This window comes from Acanthopagrus latus, chromosome 18 (genome assembly GCF_904848185.1).
Source record: "Acanthopagrus latus isolate v.2019 chromosome 18, fAcaLat1.1, whole genome shotgun sequence".
NCBI classification, from domain to species: Eukaryota; Metazoa; Chordata; class Actinopteri; order Spariformes; family Sparidae; genus Acanthopagrus; species Acanthopagrus latus.
In genome coordinates this window covers 18,838,015-18,851,818 of record NC_051056.1, presented here as the reverse complement: position 1 = coordinate 18,851,818, position 13,804 = coordinate 18,838,015, and the positions used below count along the sequence as shown (strand labels likewise).

The following is a 13,804-nucleotide window of genomic DNA, read 5'->3' as shown; positions in this document are numbered from 1 at the left end:
TTACACTACATTAGTTCTGCTCTTTTTAACGCTGTCAGTGCAGTCAGATCCAGCTTTGAATATTTGCTTACACACACACACACACACACACACACACACACACACACACACACACTGCAGCTCGGGGAATGAATTGAGTTCAGTGTTTTTCATGGTCAGACACACTTTTGGTGTAGACATCAGTGCAAGATGTGACTAGTTCTTCAAAAAAGCCTTTAATAAAAGTCAACCATGCTTAGTTGATTGCCTGCAGTTGATTTTGTTTGTGACATTGGTCAAAGGACTGCATTTTGGTATGTTTGACTGGATACAAAATGCCCTAAAAAAAAAGGATGACATGATTTCAAATGTATCCCAGGCATCAATGCTCATATGGAAGTCACCAGAAAGGTGAAAATGACTAAATTTGCTAAATTGATGAGATTGAATTGGACAATGTTCTGATTTTTTTTCTGCACAAAAGAATTATTACATTAAAAATATGGTATTTTTCTACATGCAATAAATAGTTTCAGCTCTAATGTTAAAGACTAAACTGATTGACGTGATGCCAAAGTTCTCATAACAACTTTTTTAACCTTAAGGTGCAATATGTAAAAACCGACCTGTTGAATTCATGCACAGAATAAGCAGCATATCACCAGACTAAATAAGTGCAGCTGTCGTTAGCTAGTTAGCTTGGTTAGCCATGAAGCTAGCGGTCCGGATGGTGAACTTGGAGGCACCGGGGGAAGTGTTGGCGCTCATGCTGCTAACATGGGAGCTTTGGACCGGGACAGGCTGGGGATAGCTGGTTAGCATGCTGCGTAGCTGTTATTGTTTCTCATTTTTGTGGACAATTTGTTTTGTTTTGTTTTTTAATTCTTACATATTGCTCCTTTAAAAGTATGAGACTGACTTTACTTTTCCACAAATCCATTTTAATGAGCCGTAAAAGCGGTCAGTTTCCGTGTTTATGTTCATTTGACATACCAGAAATTTACACAGTTGGCATCATCTCAACTTGAAGCCAACAGCTCAGACACACTTCAAATCAACGCAACAAACAAAAGGAGTTCATTTTAAAGGTTCAGTTCAGAACGTTTTAGTCTTTGAGTTCCTCTCCACTGGATCCGAATGTAATCTGGGCCAGTTTGGTGTAGGACTGAAAGTGCCTGGAGGCCAGCAAGGTGCCGAAGAAGGCCTGCAGAGCCAACACTGCCCTCATCCTCCTCAGGATGGGCCTGGACAGGTCCACCCAGTACCGGAGCACGTTGCCCTTCTCTGGCTGGGGGGCCGAGCTGTACATGGAGGCGAGGCCGATATTCACAGGCAGGGCCAGGAGGATGGGATACACCCCACCGCCCACAACACCCACAAGCGCCCCTCTCAACAGGGCGCAGGAGGGACAGTTGAGGTCCCCGGACATGAGGGGCTGGGACACCACCGCCTGGTACAGCGCGAATGTCGTGAGGAAGGGCAGCACGGCCATTGGCACTCCGGAGGCGAGGGGCGCCTTCTTCACATTCAGAGCTCGGCGGTACAAGCTGTTGGATATCAAGCCTGCGAGTCCGGCGTTCCCCCCCAGATACAAGGGGCCGTACATGAAGAAGCTCTTGTCAATGTCAGGCAGTCTCTCGAAATTCCTCCCCAGCATCTCAGCGATCGCTGCCCTTGTCAGCGCCTTCCCAGAGACGCCCCCCGTCTGCGTGTTTTCAGACATCTTCGCAGTTAAAGTTCAAAGTTAAAACGACAATGTCCACTGTTTGAAAGAGAGAAGATCCTCGTTTACGATGTGCATAACTCAATTATCGTATTGAGATAAGGTGGGCAACAGAGTGAGAAGAGGGCGCCGACATGTTTTACCCATAATGCCAAGCGATCTGAGCGATGTTATGCCCTGAGGTTGGACTCTCAGGCAGAACTCAGAGGCTGGTGACTCCACTATTTAAAATAATTGAGAAGAGGAAGATATTATCTATATATTCTTCACGTATTAGGAAAACACTAAGTGCAAACAACTGTCTAAATGAATGAGCTTGGGTGTGAATATGTAGTGGATGACACTGCATGTGATATAAAAGGGATCACCCAATAATGAGCTGTTAGGCCTGTATGTCACAGATTCAGACGATTCTCACGACAGTATTGTTTGGAGCTTAGTTGTTAATGTGAGCAGATCTAAATACTTGCCAGTAATAATCATAATAATAATAAACCATATTTTCCAGATGCTGGACTTGGAATCAAAAATGTAGATACATCTGTTAGAGCTTTGTTGCCGACAAAGAGTCTGTGGGGTTTTTTTTTTTTTTTCGTGAATGATTTCCAGCTAATGATAGACTCTGCTGCCCACCAACAGATGGGTTTTTAATGGAGAATCCATTGTAATTAAGCAGCTTTTTGTTTCTCATGTAATTGTATTCCATTTCATTAGGCAATGCATTATGCATTTTAAACCTGCTGCCACATCCATGAACTGAGCCACATTGAATAGTTTGTTGTTGATTTATTTTAGAATAGACTAAATTTGTTCAATTTCAAGATTTTTTTTTAAATGAGAGAAACATACCCACATACACAAACGCACCCATGTGCACACCCACAGAAAGAAACTAATCAATAAATAGATGAAATTTAACCTGCAGAAACATGAGGAATGAAAAGGATGATTTAGATAGCATAATCAGCATGAAATATGCAAGAGACATAAAAGATAACCTGAAAACATTTACTCAGCCATCTGATATTTTCAGGGAAATTGTCTCATAGTCCGATTTCTTAATCTGAAGTCACTGAGCCGCAGTCACAATCACATGGGGACGAACTATTCAAAGACATGGATAGTAGCCTATTTCCTGAATTGCTTAAAGCATCTTACAAATAACTGTTCTTTCATACATAACTGTCAACTTATTCACTGACAGCTTCCAACTCTAAATTGCTAAATGTTGCTCGGGAAATAAATCCAGGTAATGCATTTAGCTGATGCATCCAATCTGAATGGAAAAACCTGCCTGATTTTACCTGTAAGGATAAACTCAGGACAACACAATCCCATAACATCGGGCAGTGGGCGTGGCTATAGTGTGCGCTGCGTCATGGAATTTGTCTAAGAACGTTCCATCGAATACAAGGGAAGCTCGCCATCTTTGAAGACGACTAGTCGGAAGAAATTGCCAGTTTCTTTGTTAATAAATTTGAACTAACCAAAAAAACCAACTCTTTCATACCTTATTATCGTAAGGAGGAAGGTAAGTCCAACTTTGGAACATACCCAATTACTACTATGATCTGTTACCTGCTGTGTAATGTACTTCCCCAATGTTAGCTAACGTTAGCCAGTTAGCTTTTCCGAAATTCGACGTCTCGCCAACATGGCAGATCCTTATCTGGTTTAAATAGGCTCGGCTAGCTGCGACAATATATTTTCTCGGACATTTTGGTCTGGCAAATCTCGGAACAACGCTGATAGTTGCAACTTGCAGAGTTGGTTGTCACAACAGAACGTTAAATATAGTTAGTTTAGGTTTCATGTGTTAAGCTAATGGAAGTTACGTAAACGACAGTGTTGTGGTGTGGGTGGCTAATGTGGTTAGCATGCTCGATGGGCCTTCGACGCCGCGGCGGAGATTAAGCCTACATTCGAGAACTTTCTACTTGGTTTTTCTCCACTAGGTTATTTGATTGAACAGTCATAATCATATATCTAACCAAAGCATTGGTCGACTTGTGGACCACCCTGAGAGTGAAATACGACAATTGATCAAATATTGACGTTGTTGTGCACGATCGGGCCGTTAAAGACCGTCACGGGTAATGAAATCGTGGTGGAAACGTCGACACTAACGTCACGTTGGCCTCAAGTCAACATTTGTTTGCCTTTTGTGCTCTGTTAACATGTATGAAAATAACTTTTGGCGATGTAGCGTTTAGGAGAGGGAATAAACGAGTCAAGTCTTTTGTTTACAGTTGGTGATTGCAGACCTGCATTGCGTAATCAATGTTTTTTTCGCCCTGTTTTTTGTTTGCTGCCAGCATCGTCATTGTGTAACCTTAATGGAAGGTTTTTTTGAATTGTTGTTAGAGCTGAAATCAACGACCATTTCAATTTCGAGATATTTCCTCGAATAATACTTAGTTACTTAATTATATTTAAATAAATACCCATGTTTGTCAGACCAACAGACCAAAACGCAAAGATATTTTATATACATTGATAAGTAGAGGAGAGCTGTAAATCCTGACATATCAGAAGCTGAAACCAGAGGTTGTTTTTTCATGGAAAATGTTTGTTGTATTTGTCATCAGGTGACTGATCCTAACTGAATTAATTATTTATCCTTGCTGTTATTCAAGCTGCAGCTGGTTAGTCACACTTAGTGCCTTTTGTGCACTAGGTCAGGTGTTTTGCGAGCATCCAATTTTGTAATGCAGCATCTGATCCCATAAATTGAAAAAATTGCAGTGACTGATATACACAGCATTCAGTGTCTTTAATCAGCCAATGGAATTCCACTTTCTGCCTTTTTGACATGGATCTTCATCTTTTTCAGATGCGCCACTCAAAACGAATGCGCTCCCCAGGTGTCTGGCTCGACGAGTACAGCTGGGAAGAGAGAATGGAGTGTAGCAAACGTAGGAAACGAGATTCGCACAGCAGCGAAAGAGAAAATAAGTCCAGAAGAACCCACCGTCACCACAAGACTTATGAAGGGTAAAACAAACCTATCCTTATTTATTGTGTGAAACATTTACTCATTATCTGAGATGTTTATTTTTAAGTTACACATTTTAAATGAGTTGAAATATAGATAAGCAGCTAGATGATATGATGAAGTACAAGGCTACTTCAAGTCTTGGATACTCTCAAGATTTAATTTCCTGTATTATATTCTATTGATCTGCAGAATATATGTTAAAGTCTACAACTTAACTAGGCACAAAAAAGGGACTAATGACACCTGTTATATTGGGATCTCCCTATTTACAAATGCAGGTCAGATAGTATTTTAAAGATAGTAAGAATGCAACCTGTTACTAGGTGGCTTACGCTGCCACATTTTGCGATGACCTTCCAGTTAGGCTAGTAAGGCTTCAAGTTTGTAAACAACTCCTGTTGCCCTTAGATTATAACAAAATTAATTTGTATTGACAGTGTCATCTGACGAAGTTATGTGAAATGTTAATGTTTTGCAATTCTAGCTTTTGTGGTTGGGTTTGATGACCTATGGAGTTGCATTTGATATCTCCAGATCTACTCTAATTTTAATTCTGTAGAGGGGCAGACCTCATCTTGGATGACAACTGACACCACCAGGGTGCCAGGGCCCACAGGGTTTCTTGGTCTTTAATAGATGCTTAGAGGCTAACATGGCCTGCTGGAAGTGATTGGAAACCTTATGAGCAGACCTACCCTTAGTGACGAACCTTGAGGATATTTAGGTGCAACTCATATATATGGAACTATTGAAGGGTAATGTGAATTTGTGTAAGTACTTAACACATTTCCCTTGAGATTTTCCTGATCTATGGATTTCCCATTTGCCGAAAAGATACCACACAGATGTTCACTTCTGGCATGCTGAGCTCTGCAGGCGTAGAATCACAGATCGAATTATGCACCATCAGGTTGTGGCAGAAAGCTTTCCACAACTTTCAATGCCTCACACTTAAACTCTGCCAATTTGGCTCTCCTTCAAGGTGCATGGATTTTCAGCAAGGCATGCTTTGGGTTGCCAGAGAAGACAGCTGTATAAATGTTAAATTTGCTCAAATTTGGAGCTTTACATGTTGGAATTTATGTACTTACAAACATACTATTTGCCCAGCGATAATCTGTCAATAAAATGCTTTCTCAACTGGAGCCTCTCATTGAACAGAATGTTTGGGGTTTGGTGGCTGTAAATCAGTGTGTTACTAATTACAAATGTTACATAAAAGGCACAGGGGATAGGGTGTCAGGCAATAGGCGGACCATTTGCACCATCATATACAGCCTTCATTTCAGAGCTTGATCACAGACAAGGACGTAGACCGTTCCTGACCTGGCCTATGATTTCTAGTCCTTGTTTTTGATCTGTGTGTCCTGATATTTTATTATTTTTTATTTATTAATGTATTTTTTGTTGACTGCAGGCAGTACCTGGAGACCCGCAGTTTGAACCAGAGGCTGGACGTTCGGGACAGACTAAGTGTGGACATGGCCTGCGAGGAAGACAGCCGTGACGGCACCTGCAAGGAAAGAGACCGGGACTGGCACCACTACAGCAAGTCTTCTGGGCGTAGTGGGCGCAGTGGGCGCAGCAGGCGAAGCAGCCGCAAGCACAGAGACGGAAGGCGCAGGCGTAGCCAATCTCGCCACAGGTCCTCCACGGTACGAGAACTCCCTTCTCCCCTGTATCCCCCTCTCCTGTCTTTACCACCAAATCGAATGGGTCATTATCACTGGTGTTTAGCCAATGCTTCACACCGATCTCTATGTCTCTCTGTATCTCTCTGTGTGCTCTACTCTTCACTATTAAGCATGACTTCCAGTAAGGGGTAGGGGACTTTGGGGTTCAGGAAGTAAGGGATTGTGAGGTTTTTTTTAGACTTGCAAGAGAAAAGTGGACCCAGTATTTGTGCTGAAAACATATTGGGCAATTATGGGGCGTGTTAGTAAAGAACTAAGTTGTACTGGAAGAGTTACAAACAACCACATGTAGAAAGACTGTAATCAATCAAGTTCAGTTTTTTTCTGTACTACTCTGAGAAAGTTTCTCATCTGAAAATCTTGTTGCCATGTTTTTCTTCTGTAACACACACTATGTGGTGGCTGGCGCCCAATTTCTCCTACGGGGCTGAATTTGAATTTGCTGCTCCGTCCATTCGCCTGGCGGTGTTACTGAACGGGCCGAATCTATGCACCCCTACACCTCCCCCCCTTGGCCTGGTTGAATGAATGACGATGTCGCATTGTGATGGCCTGGTGCTGGCTGACTGATGGGTTATTGATGTGATGGCGGATTGCGGCGGTTCCGGTGCAGAGGAGGAGCCATCACCGCAGGAGCAGGAAAAGATCCAGGAGTGTTGAGGATGATGGCGAGGGTCACCTCATCTATCACAGTGGAGACATGCTGAGAGCGAGATGTATAGAATATATACCTTTTTTTTCTACTGTTGTTCACACTATGTCACTCTCACTCTCTTGTTGTCTGGTTTTTATTTCCAAACATTAATTTAGAGGCTGAAGTATTTGGGCCAATAGAGTTAATTGTTTTTGGTTAGATATTGCTTGTCAGTGTTAACATATTTAGCATTGAGTTGTATTCCAGTGTTCAGAGTCCTGTTTATAGTAGTGTAGCTAAAACAGAGGAATGTTAGATCAGGCAGTGAACCAGCCAAAGGACAGTGCTTCACCTTGTCAGTGCTGTGTTTCTAACTTCAGTTCTCTATTTTCTGTAGATGAGATTGTGTGTACTCTAGGAGAGGGTGCCTTTGGGAAGGTTGTTGAATGCATTGATCACTCTAAGTAAGTATGAATGCATTAGATATTACTATTCCCACACTTTCTTTATTTTGTGATAGTAAATACATTTTATATTCTGTGTTTTCAGTGATGGAGCTCGAGTGGCTCTGAAGATCATTAAAAACATAGACCGCTACCGCGAGGCAGCTATGTCTGAGGTAGAGGTGCTTGAACAGTTGAAGTCCCTCGATTCTGATAAGAGATAGTAAGTCAATCCACAATATCTTCATACTAAAAAAGCCATCACCATGTGGTTAATACTGAAGAATTTACCAAGAAAGGAACAAACTAAGAATCTCCTTCCTCCCCTTTAGTGCTTGTGTTCAAATGCTGGACTGGTTTGACTACCACGGCCACATTTGTATTGCCTTTGAGCTGCTTGGCCTCAGCACCTATGATTTCCTCAAGGAAAACAACTTCCAGCCTTTCCCTGTTGAACACATCAGGCACATGGCATACCAGATCATCCAAGCTGTGCGATGTGAGTAATGGACACATGCGTCCACAGAAAATACACTGACTCTAAAAACAGCTTGGTTTTAAATGTATGTTGTCTTGTCTTCCAGTTCTACATAAGAACAAGCTGACGCACACAGATCTGAAGCCTGAGAACATTCTCTTCATTGATTCAAACTATGATATGGAGTACAACCCCGAAATGGTAAGCATCCTAAATATTTAGACATAAAAGTCAGACGTGCAAGTCACAAAGTTCTTGTGTGTGCCAGAAGTTGTGCAAGTAGCATCATTCATTCATTCATTCATTCATTCATTCATTTATTTATTGTGCTCAGAAACGAGACGAACGAACTCTGAAACACCCAGACGTGAAAATTGTGGACTTTGGTAACGCCACATATGAACATGAGCACCACACCTCTGTGGTGTCAACACGTCACTACCGTGCTCCTGAAGTCATTTTAGGTAAGGTGCTGTTTTAAAGCACTCAAGCTTTAAATTGGCCTGTTAGTGATAACTTGTTACTGATTTAACACTGTCTTTTTCAGATCTGGGCTGGGACCATTCCTGTGATGTCTGGAGTGTAGGCTGTATACTCATTGAGTACTACCTTGGATCCACTCTCTTCCAGGTAGGTGGCAGTAGAGAGTGTATTGAAATCAGTGCTGTGACATTACCATGCCAGTTGTCAAGACTGATGATGTTGTTTTTCTCCTTCAGACCCATGACAGCAAAGAGCACCTCGCTATGATGGAGAGAGTCCTGGGACCCATCCCCCCAAACCTCCTGCAGAAAACCAAGTAAGGGTACCACTACTATCCATATAGGATAAGTAAATTACTTGCAAATCCTTTCATAAAACGATTGTGACCTCCATATGGAGTCAATTTTAATTGTTGTGATTTGTAATCACTTGAAATTACTGTTTTACAGGAGAAAGCGCTATGTTCACCGTTGCAAGCTTGACTGGGATGTTCACAGCTCGTCTGGGAGATATGTCAGGAAACACTGCAAACCCCTTAAGGTAAGAGGAATAATAGTTGAGGCAGACCCATACAGTCAGAGTGCTCCAGTACTCATTAAGTTTCCCATCTGTATGCATCTGTGTTCTCATATGATTTTAAAAAATAAACTTTTAAATGACGATGTTTACCTTTTGGCCATCCATAAATCTAGTGCTATACAGAGTTTTAGCCAAACTGCACTGGCTAAGTGTGATCCTTGCATCTTTTTCACGGTAAGATTGTAGACATTCAGATTTTCCAAAGTCTGATCCTTTTTAACTGAACTACTACCTCAGAAATACACTGAGTATTCTATAAATTTGTCTCACTGAAAAGCAACATTTGAACATCACCAGACTGGTCCGTACTGCAGGGATCTCCAGTGTTTTGCCCCCCTTGAATTTATAATTGTAGTTCATGCATGTAGTTCATCTATATGTAGAACTACATTTAATTCAAAGCATTATATTAATCATGGCATAGATCAGCAGATTGACTTAGAATTGTCTTTCCTTTCCCATCAGCATTACATGATGTCTAAGAGCGAGGCCCACCAGCAGCTGTTTGACCTTATAGAGAAAATGATGGAGTATGACCCAGCTAAGCGCCTCAGTCTGGAACAGGCCCTTCGCCATCCCTTCTTCTCCTGCTTCCGCAAGAGCAGCAGTAGCAGCAGCAACAGCAGAAGCAGCAGCAACAGAAGAAGCAGCAGCAGCAGCAGTAGCAGCAAAAAAGACTGAACTCCTGAATCTGTAAACCTCTGACCTGTAACCTCGGTCAGGGCTCGGCTGTCAACATGACATTTATCAGGGTGCTCTGTGCCAGCCTCTACTTCCTGACTCTCCAGGAGAGGTGTACCTCAACCGACTGCATCAGTCCACTGCCCTGCTTTGCTGTGTCCTGTCCTACGCCAGTGTGTTCTTTAGTCTGACTCATCGACTTATGTTTTCTTCTGTGGCATGTTTTGATGTAATGAATCCCCTCCCCCCAGTGATTTCTATTTATTTGCCATTGTAATTTAATTTGTAGCTTCTAAGCATATGCTGGTAGAGCTGTTGGTTTTATTCATGATGAGCCCTAAGTGTGTCCATGTTCTCTCTATGCATTGTCAAGTTGGGTGAGGGTTAGCAGGATAATTGTTGTTAATACCCTGTCGGTCTCACCAGTGATAACTTATTCAGCTTTGTTGGATGTACTAGGAAAAGAAAAAAAAAAAGCTATTGCGGGCAGTTAAAATGTTGTACATACGGTTTGTTAAGATGTTTGTTTTTTCACTGACTGGTAATGTAACTTTTGCAGTATCATGTACATTTTTCTCAATAAACTTGATGACAGAATTGTCTTTGTGTTTTAAACTGTTGAGCCCATCAGGTGCAGTAGCGGCATCAAACCACAGGAGGGCAGTAAAAAGCTTTCATATGATTGCATGAGTCTGCCGCCTGAAATAACATCACCCGTCCCACATTTAATATTAACTGAAATGGTATAAACCTTAAATAGCCTACATAACAAATTATGTTGGGAAAATGCTCATACTGATTTTATAATAAGATACATTGCTGATGCGGAATTAGTTTAATAAAACTGAACAGTTGATCCATTTCAGCTGTCAGACAAAATGATCAGCCCACTGTGTGGATATATAGGTTTTTTTTGTTTGTTTTGTTTTTAATTCAAATAAAATCTCATGAAGAAGCGATTCGGCGACATCAAGTCCTTCACAGTGATTTACACTGTCACTTAGTTTTCAGATCACAGTTACGGGCAACATTATAACAAGGCGCGTCGTCATCAGTGATCTTTACAGTTTTTTAATACAACAGGGTTTTAGGGTTTTATGGTTTTGGGGGGGTCAAATACTGCGTCCGATAAGTTTCGGTGCGATCAGAAGTCGTCTGATCCAAACCCTCTCAGTCTCACTCTCAGCTGTCACTCCGCAGCCTCCCACGTGGTCAGCAGGGCGGGCGCATCTCAGCGAGTTGAATGTGCAACTTTTAGGGAGGCAAACAATTGGACCCGTTGGTAGTTGCAATTGCACATCCATGTAGGATACTCCCCGACAGGAAACAACGACCTGCAAGTGGAGTCAGTAGGCGCCTCTTCCCCTGGCTGGCATCAGAGCTCTCTCATCTGTGCCTGGTGTGAACCCGGGGCGCACTGCCTCTTGTTCCAAACTTGTTCCCAAGACTCATCTAAGGCAGCGCTTTGAACCCCCGAGCCCTGCGTACAGGAGTCTGTGTTGTCCTGTTGTTACTTAGTCCACAGAGTCTGATCACAGTTTGGCTTCCAGGAACCACACCGACAAAACAAGTGATTTTCTTTTCATCAAGAGGACCTTGAAGCAGGATTTCGGCATGGATAAAGCCAGCGACTCTATCGCGGAAAGTAAACCGGTGTGCCAGTGTGCGCCCAAGTCCGCGGTCCAGCGGTGGCTTCCAGGACTTCCCATCGCTCTGTGCTTGCTGTTGTCCCTGAGCTCGGTCGCCGTGTGCCTTCTGATGGGCTTCAGGACCTTCCAGCTGGAGAGTCGACTGCAGATGGAGATGAGCAAAGCGTCCATCTTCCAGCCGCCGCACCGGGCTTTTCTAAACGAGGATGGGACCCTAATCCCCGAGCTGAGCACCCCGATAGAAAGGCTCGTGCAAGAGGTAGGCGACGTTTAATTGAAACCGACGCATGTATTGTGTTTGTGCACCTCTGACAGGCTGCTCACATGTGCGTAAAGCGTGCGTAATAACAGGGCACACATGCTTTACAAACACACAGACTTGGCACTTTTTGGCAATTGCACCCTAATTATTCTCCCCCCAAAGTCAGCCCCTTTTAATGCGTGACCTTAGGGATCCAGCATGCATGCAGCTGGCCAATTAGTTAGCAGTTAAAGCTCTTTATGGGGTGACATAACCACTGATGATAGACACAACCTGTAATTTATTCTCATGGAAAAGACATTGAGGAGAGTCCTTTCATTCTGGAGCTGCATGTGATGGTAGACAGATTATGATCTCATTATCGTTAGTGGAAGTCACAGAGATTGTTTTGATTTTATTCCATTCTCTGAATTTTTGCATGATGATATTTTTTTAAACTTTTTTTTTTTTTCCGAATCTTACACCTGAAATTTCTGTGTGTCTGCAGAAAGTGGTGGGGCTGGTGCCAAAACTGCGGACAACTAGAGACGTTGGCCAGGAGTGCTCCTGTCCTCCAGGTATCTGTCCCTGTCCTTTTGCAGCATTAGTACCACTTAACAAAGCATACAAACAAGCCACTAAAAAACAGCGCTACTCTATCAGGTCAAAGTCACAGTCTAGGCATGACTGACTGCTTGTGAAACCTCATAGTCAGTCTGCATTTGATGCGTTTGGCAGCCCTCCTGAACTTCAAGGCTCGTATGTGTCCATGTGTGTCTTTTTTTCTGTTGCGGAGGATTGCGGCCCCTGAGCCCTGTGCAGGGCCCACACTGTGACAGCAGGGCTCAGCACTCAGCAGATCAGCGGGGTTGTGGATGTCCAGCCCGAGCCCCCGATGCCTCGTGTCAGTGGGGGATGCTCACTTTAATAGATGGAGCGGCCCGTGTGCCAAGACCGGCCCCAGTTTGGCTTGCGGTGTTCATTTCAGGGCTCGTGATGGTTCCACGGGTGGAGAACAGTGTGTGATCCACATCACGTTACACGGCGAGAACCCCCACCCCCGTTACTCCTGTGAATTAAAGAAAGATGGCGATGCTTTCATGATGGCTGATGTGATGTGTCGTCACATATCGATGAAGCGTGAACATCATGATCCTCAGTGTGTTTAATGCTTTACATGGGCTCCGGTTCCTCACCTGCAGAAAGGAACGTTGGGCTTCATTGTTAGAGACGTCGTCTGGCTCGGAGCAACAGGATGTGTGTATTTTATTGAAGCTGGCATTCATGACATTCCGGTTTTTCAAATTATAGCGACTCAGGTCGACTCTTACCGTCGAGAGAGGGCTGCACTCACACACACACACACACACATACACACACACACACGCTTTCCTCTCTCACAGTTTTTTATCAAGACGTTACGGTGGAGGTCGAGTTTTTAAGATTTACACTTGGGGGAATTTCATTTCCTGGCTCCTCTTTTCTCTCTCTTGCACCGTGTGTCCGGGTGTGAAAAGCTCTGCAACAACAAGAACAGGTGAAAGCGTTCACAAGTGGAATTTCTGGCTCTCTTTCAACACATTCTGTTTTGCAGTCTGAAGTCGGCTGTGCCAAGATAGCTCACTGGCTCAGACGGGCTGGTCAGCATAGTTGGTGCGAGCATTTGTTGGTTGCAATGGAGTCAGCAGAGCCACTGATACTGTTAATGCAAGTTGTTGCGGTGCCACTTTGCATTTCTAGTATGACTCAGTAGAGATGTTACTGTTGGTGCCTGTATCCTGCCAAAGAAGTTTCTCTATTAGTACAATCCAGCACTGCTCTAGCTGAGTACTTAAAGGAGACATGTGATGCTCATTTTCAGGTTCATACATTTATTATGGATCACTTGCTTGTGTAAGTTTAAATGATTTAATGCTGAAAAACACATCAGGTTTCTCATACTGTCCAGTGCTACACTTCTGTCTCCCCCCCCCATTCTGAAATGCCCTGTTTTAGCTCCTGTCTCTTTAAGCCCCCCCAGTCTGCTGTGATTGGTCAGCTCACACGCGCCTGAGCCAGCACCACTCACCTTTCAGCCTCCAGTTGGCCTCACTGCTACTGTGAAAATATGCATAAATTATGCAAACATGTGTCGTAGTGATGTCAAGATGTCATGAAATTGAAGGCGGGACTGCTGATGAGGTGTTTCAGGAGCAGTGTTTTCTGTGGGAGAAAGGAGCTTC

The 13,804-nt window shown here is 43.3% G+C and overlaps 3 protein-coding genes across 12 annotated transcripts in view; 2 read left to right on the top strand and 1 right to left on the bottom strand.

Moving 5' to 3' along the window:
• Positions 1-199: 199 nt before the first annotated feature.
• On the bottom strand, positions 200-2,092 carry tmem126a (transmembrane protein 126A). The gene has a single exon (XM_037076234.1). The coding sequence runs from the start codon at positions 1,700-1,702 to the stop codon at positions 1,085-1,087; it is 618 nt and encodes a 205-aa protein (XP_036932129.1). The 5' UTR covers positions 1,703-2,092; the 3' UTR covers positions 200-1,084.
• Positions 2,093-3,074: 982 nt separating this feature from the next.
• Positions 3,075-10,289, top strand: clk4a (CDC-like kinase 4a). 2 transcript variants are annotated; one of them, XM_037076230.1, is made up of 13 exons: positions 3,075-3,233; positions 4,536-4,696; positions 6,118-6,355; positions 7,008-7,110; positions 7,426-7,492; positions 7,578-7,694; positions 7,804-7,970; positions 8,056-8,150; positions 8,284-8,413; positions 8,497-8,579; positions 8,669-8,748; positions 8,882-8,972; positions 9,477-10,289. In XM_037076230.1, exons 2-13 carry the CDS (start codon positions 4,536-4,538, stop codon positions 9,690-9,692), a joined length of 1,548 nt encoding a protein of 515 aa, XP_036932125.1. In that variant the 5' UTR covers positions 3,075-3,233; the 3' UTR covers positions 9,693-10,289. The 2 variants fall into 2 exon arrangements, with proteins under 2 accessions (XP_036932125.1, XP_036932126.1); XM_037076231.1 differs by lacking the exons at positions 3,075-3,233; positions 4,536-4,696; positions 7,008-7,110 and having other exon boundaries at positions 6,243-6,355.
• Positions 10,290-10,604: 315 nt separating this feature from the next.
• Positions 10,605-13,804, top strand: part of si:dkeyp-44a8.4 (collagen alpha-1(XXIII) chain) — a 124,589-nt gene continuing 121,389 nt past the window's right edge. For 4 of the 9 annotated variants that reach the window (XM_037076223.1, XM_037076220.1, XM_037076225.1 and 1 more), the window contains exons 1-2: positions 10,605-11,600; positions 12,091-12,160. In XM_037076223.1, the coding sequence (XP_036932118.1) occupies positions 11,307-11,600; positions 12,091-12,160 (364 nt within the window). In that variant the 5' untranslated portion in view covers positions 10,605-11,306. The remainder of the gene's footprint in view (positions 11,601-12,090; positions 12,161-13,804) is intronic. The other 5 variants (XM_037076226.1, XM_037076227.1, XM_037076221.1 and 2 more) reach the window with 3 other exon arrangements.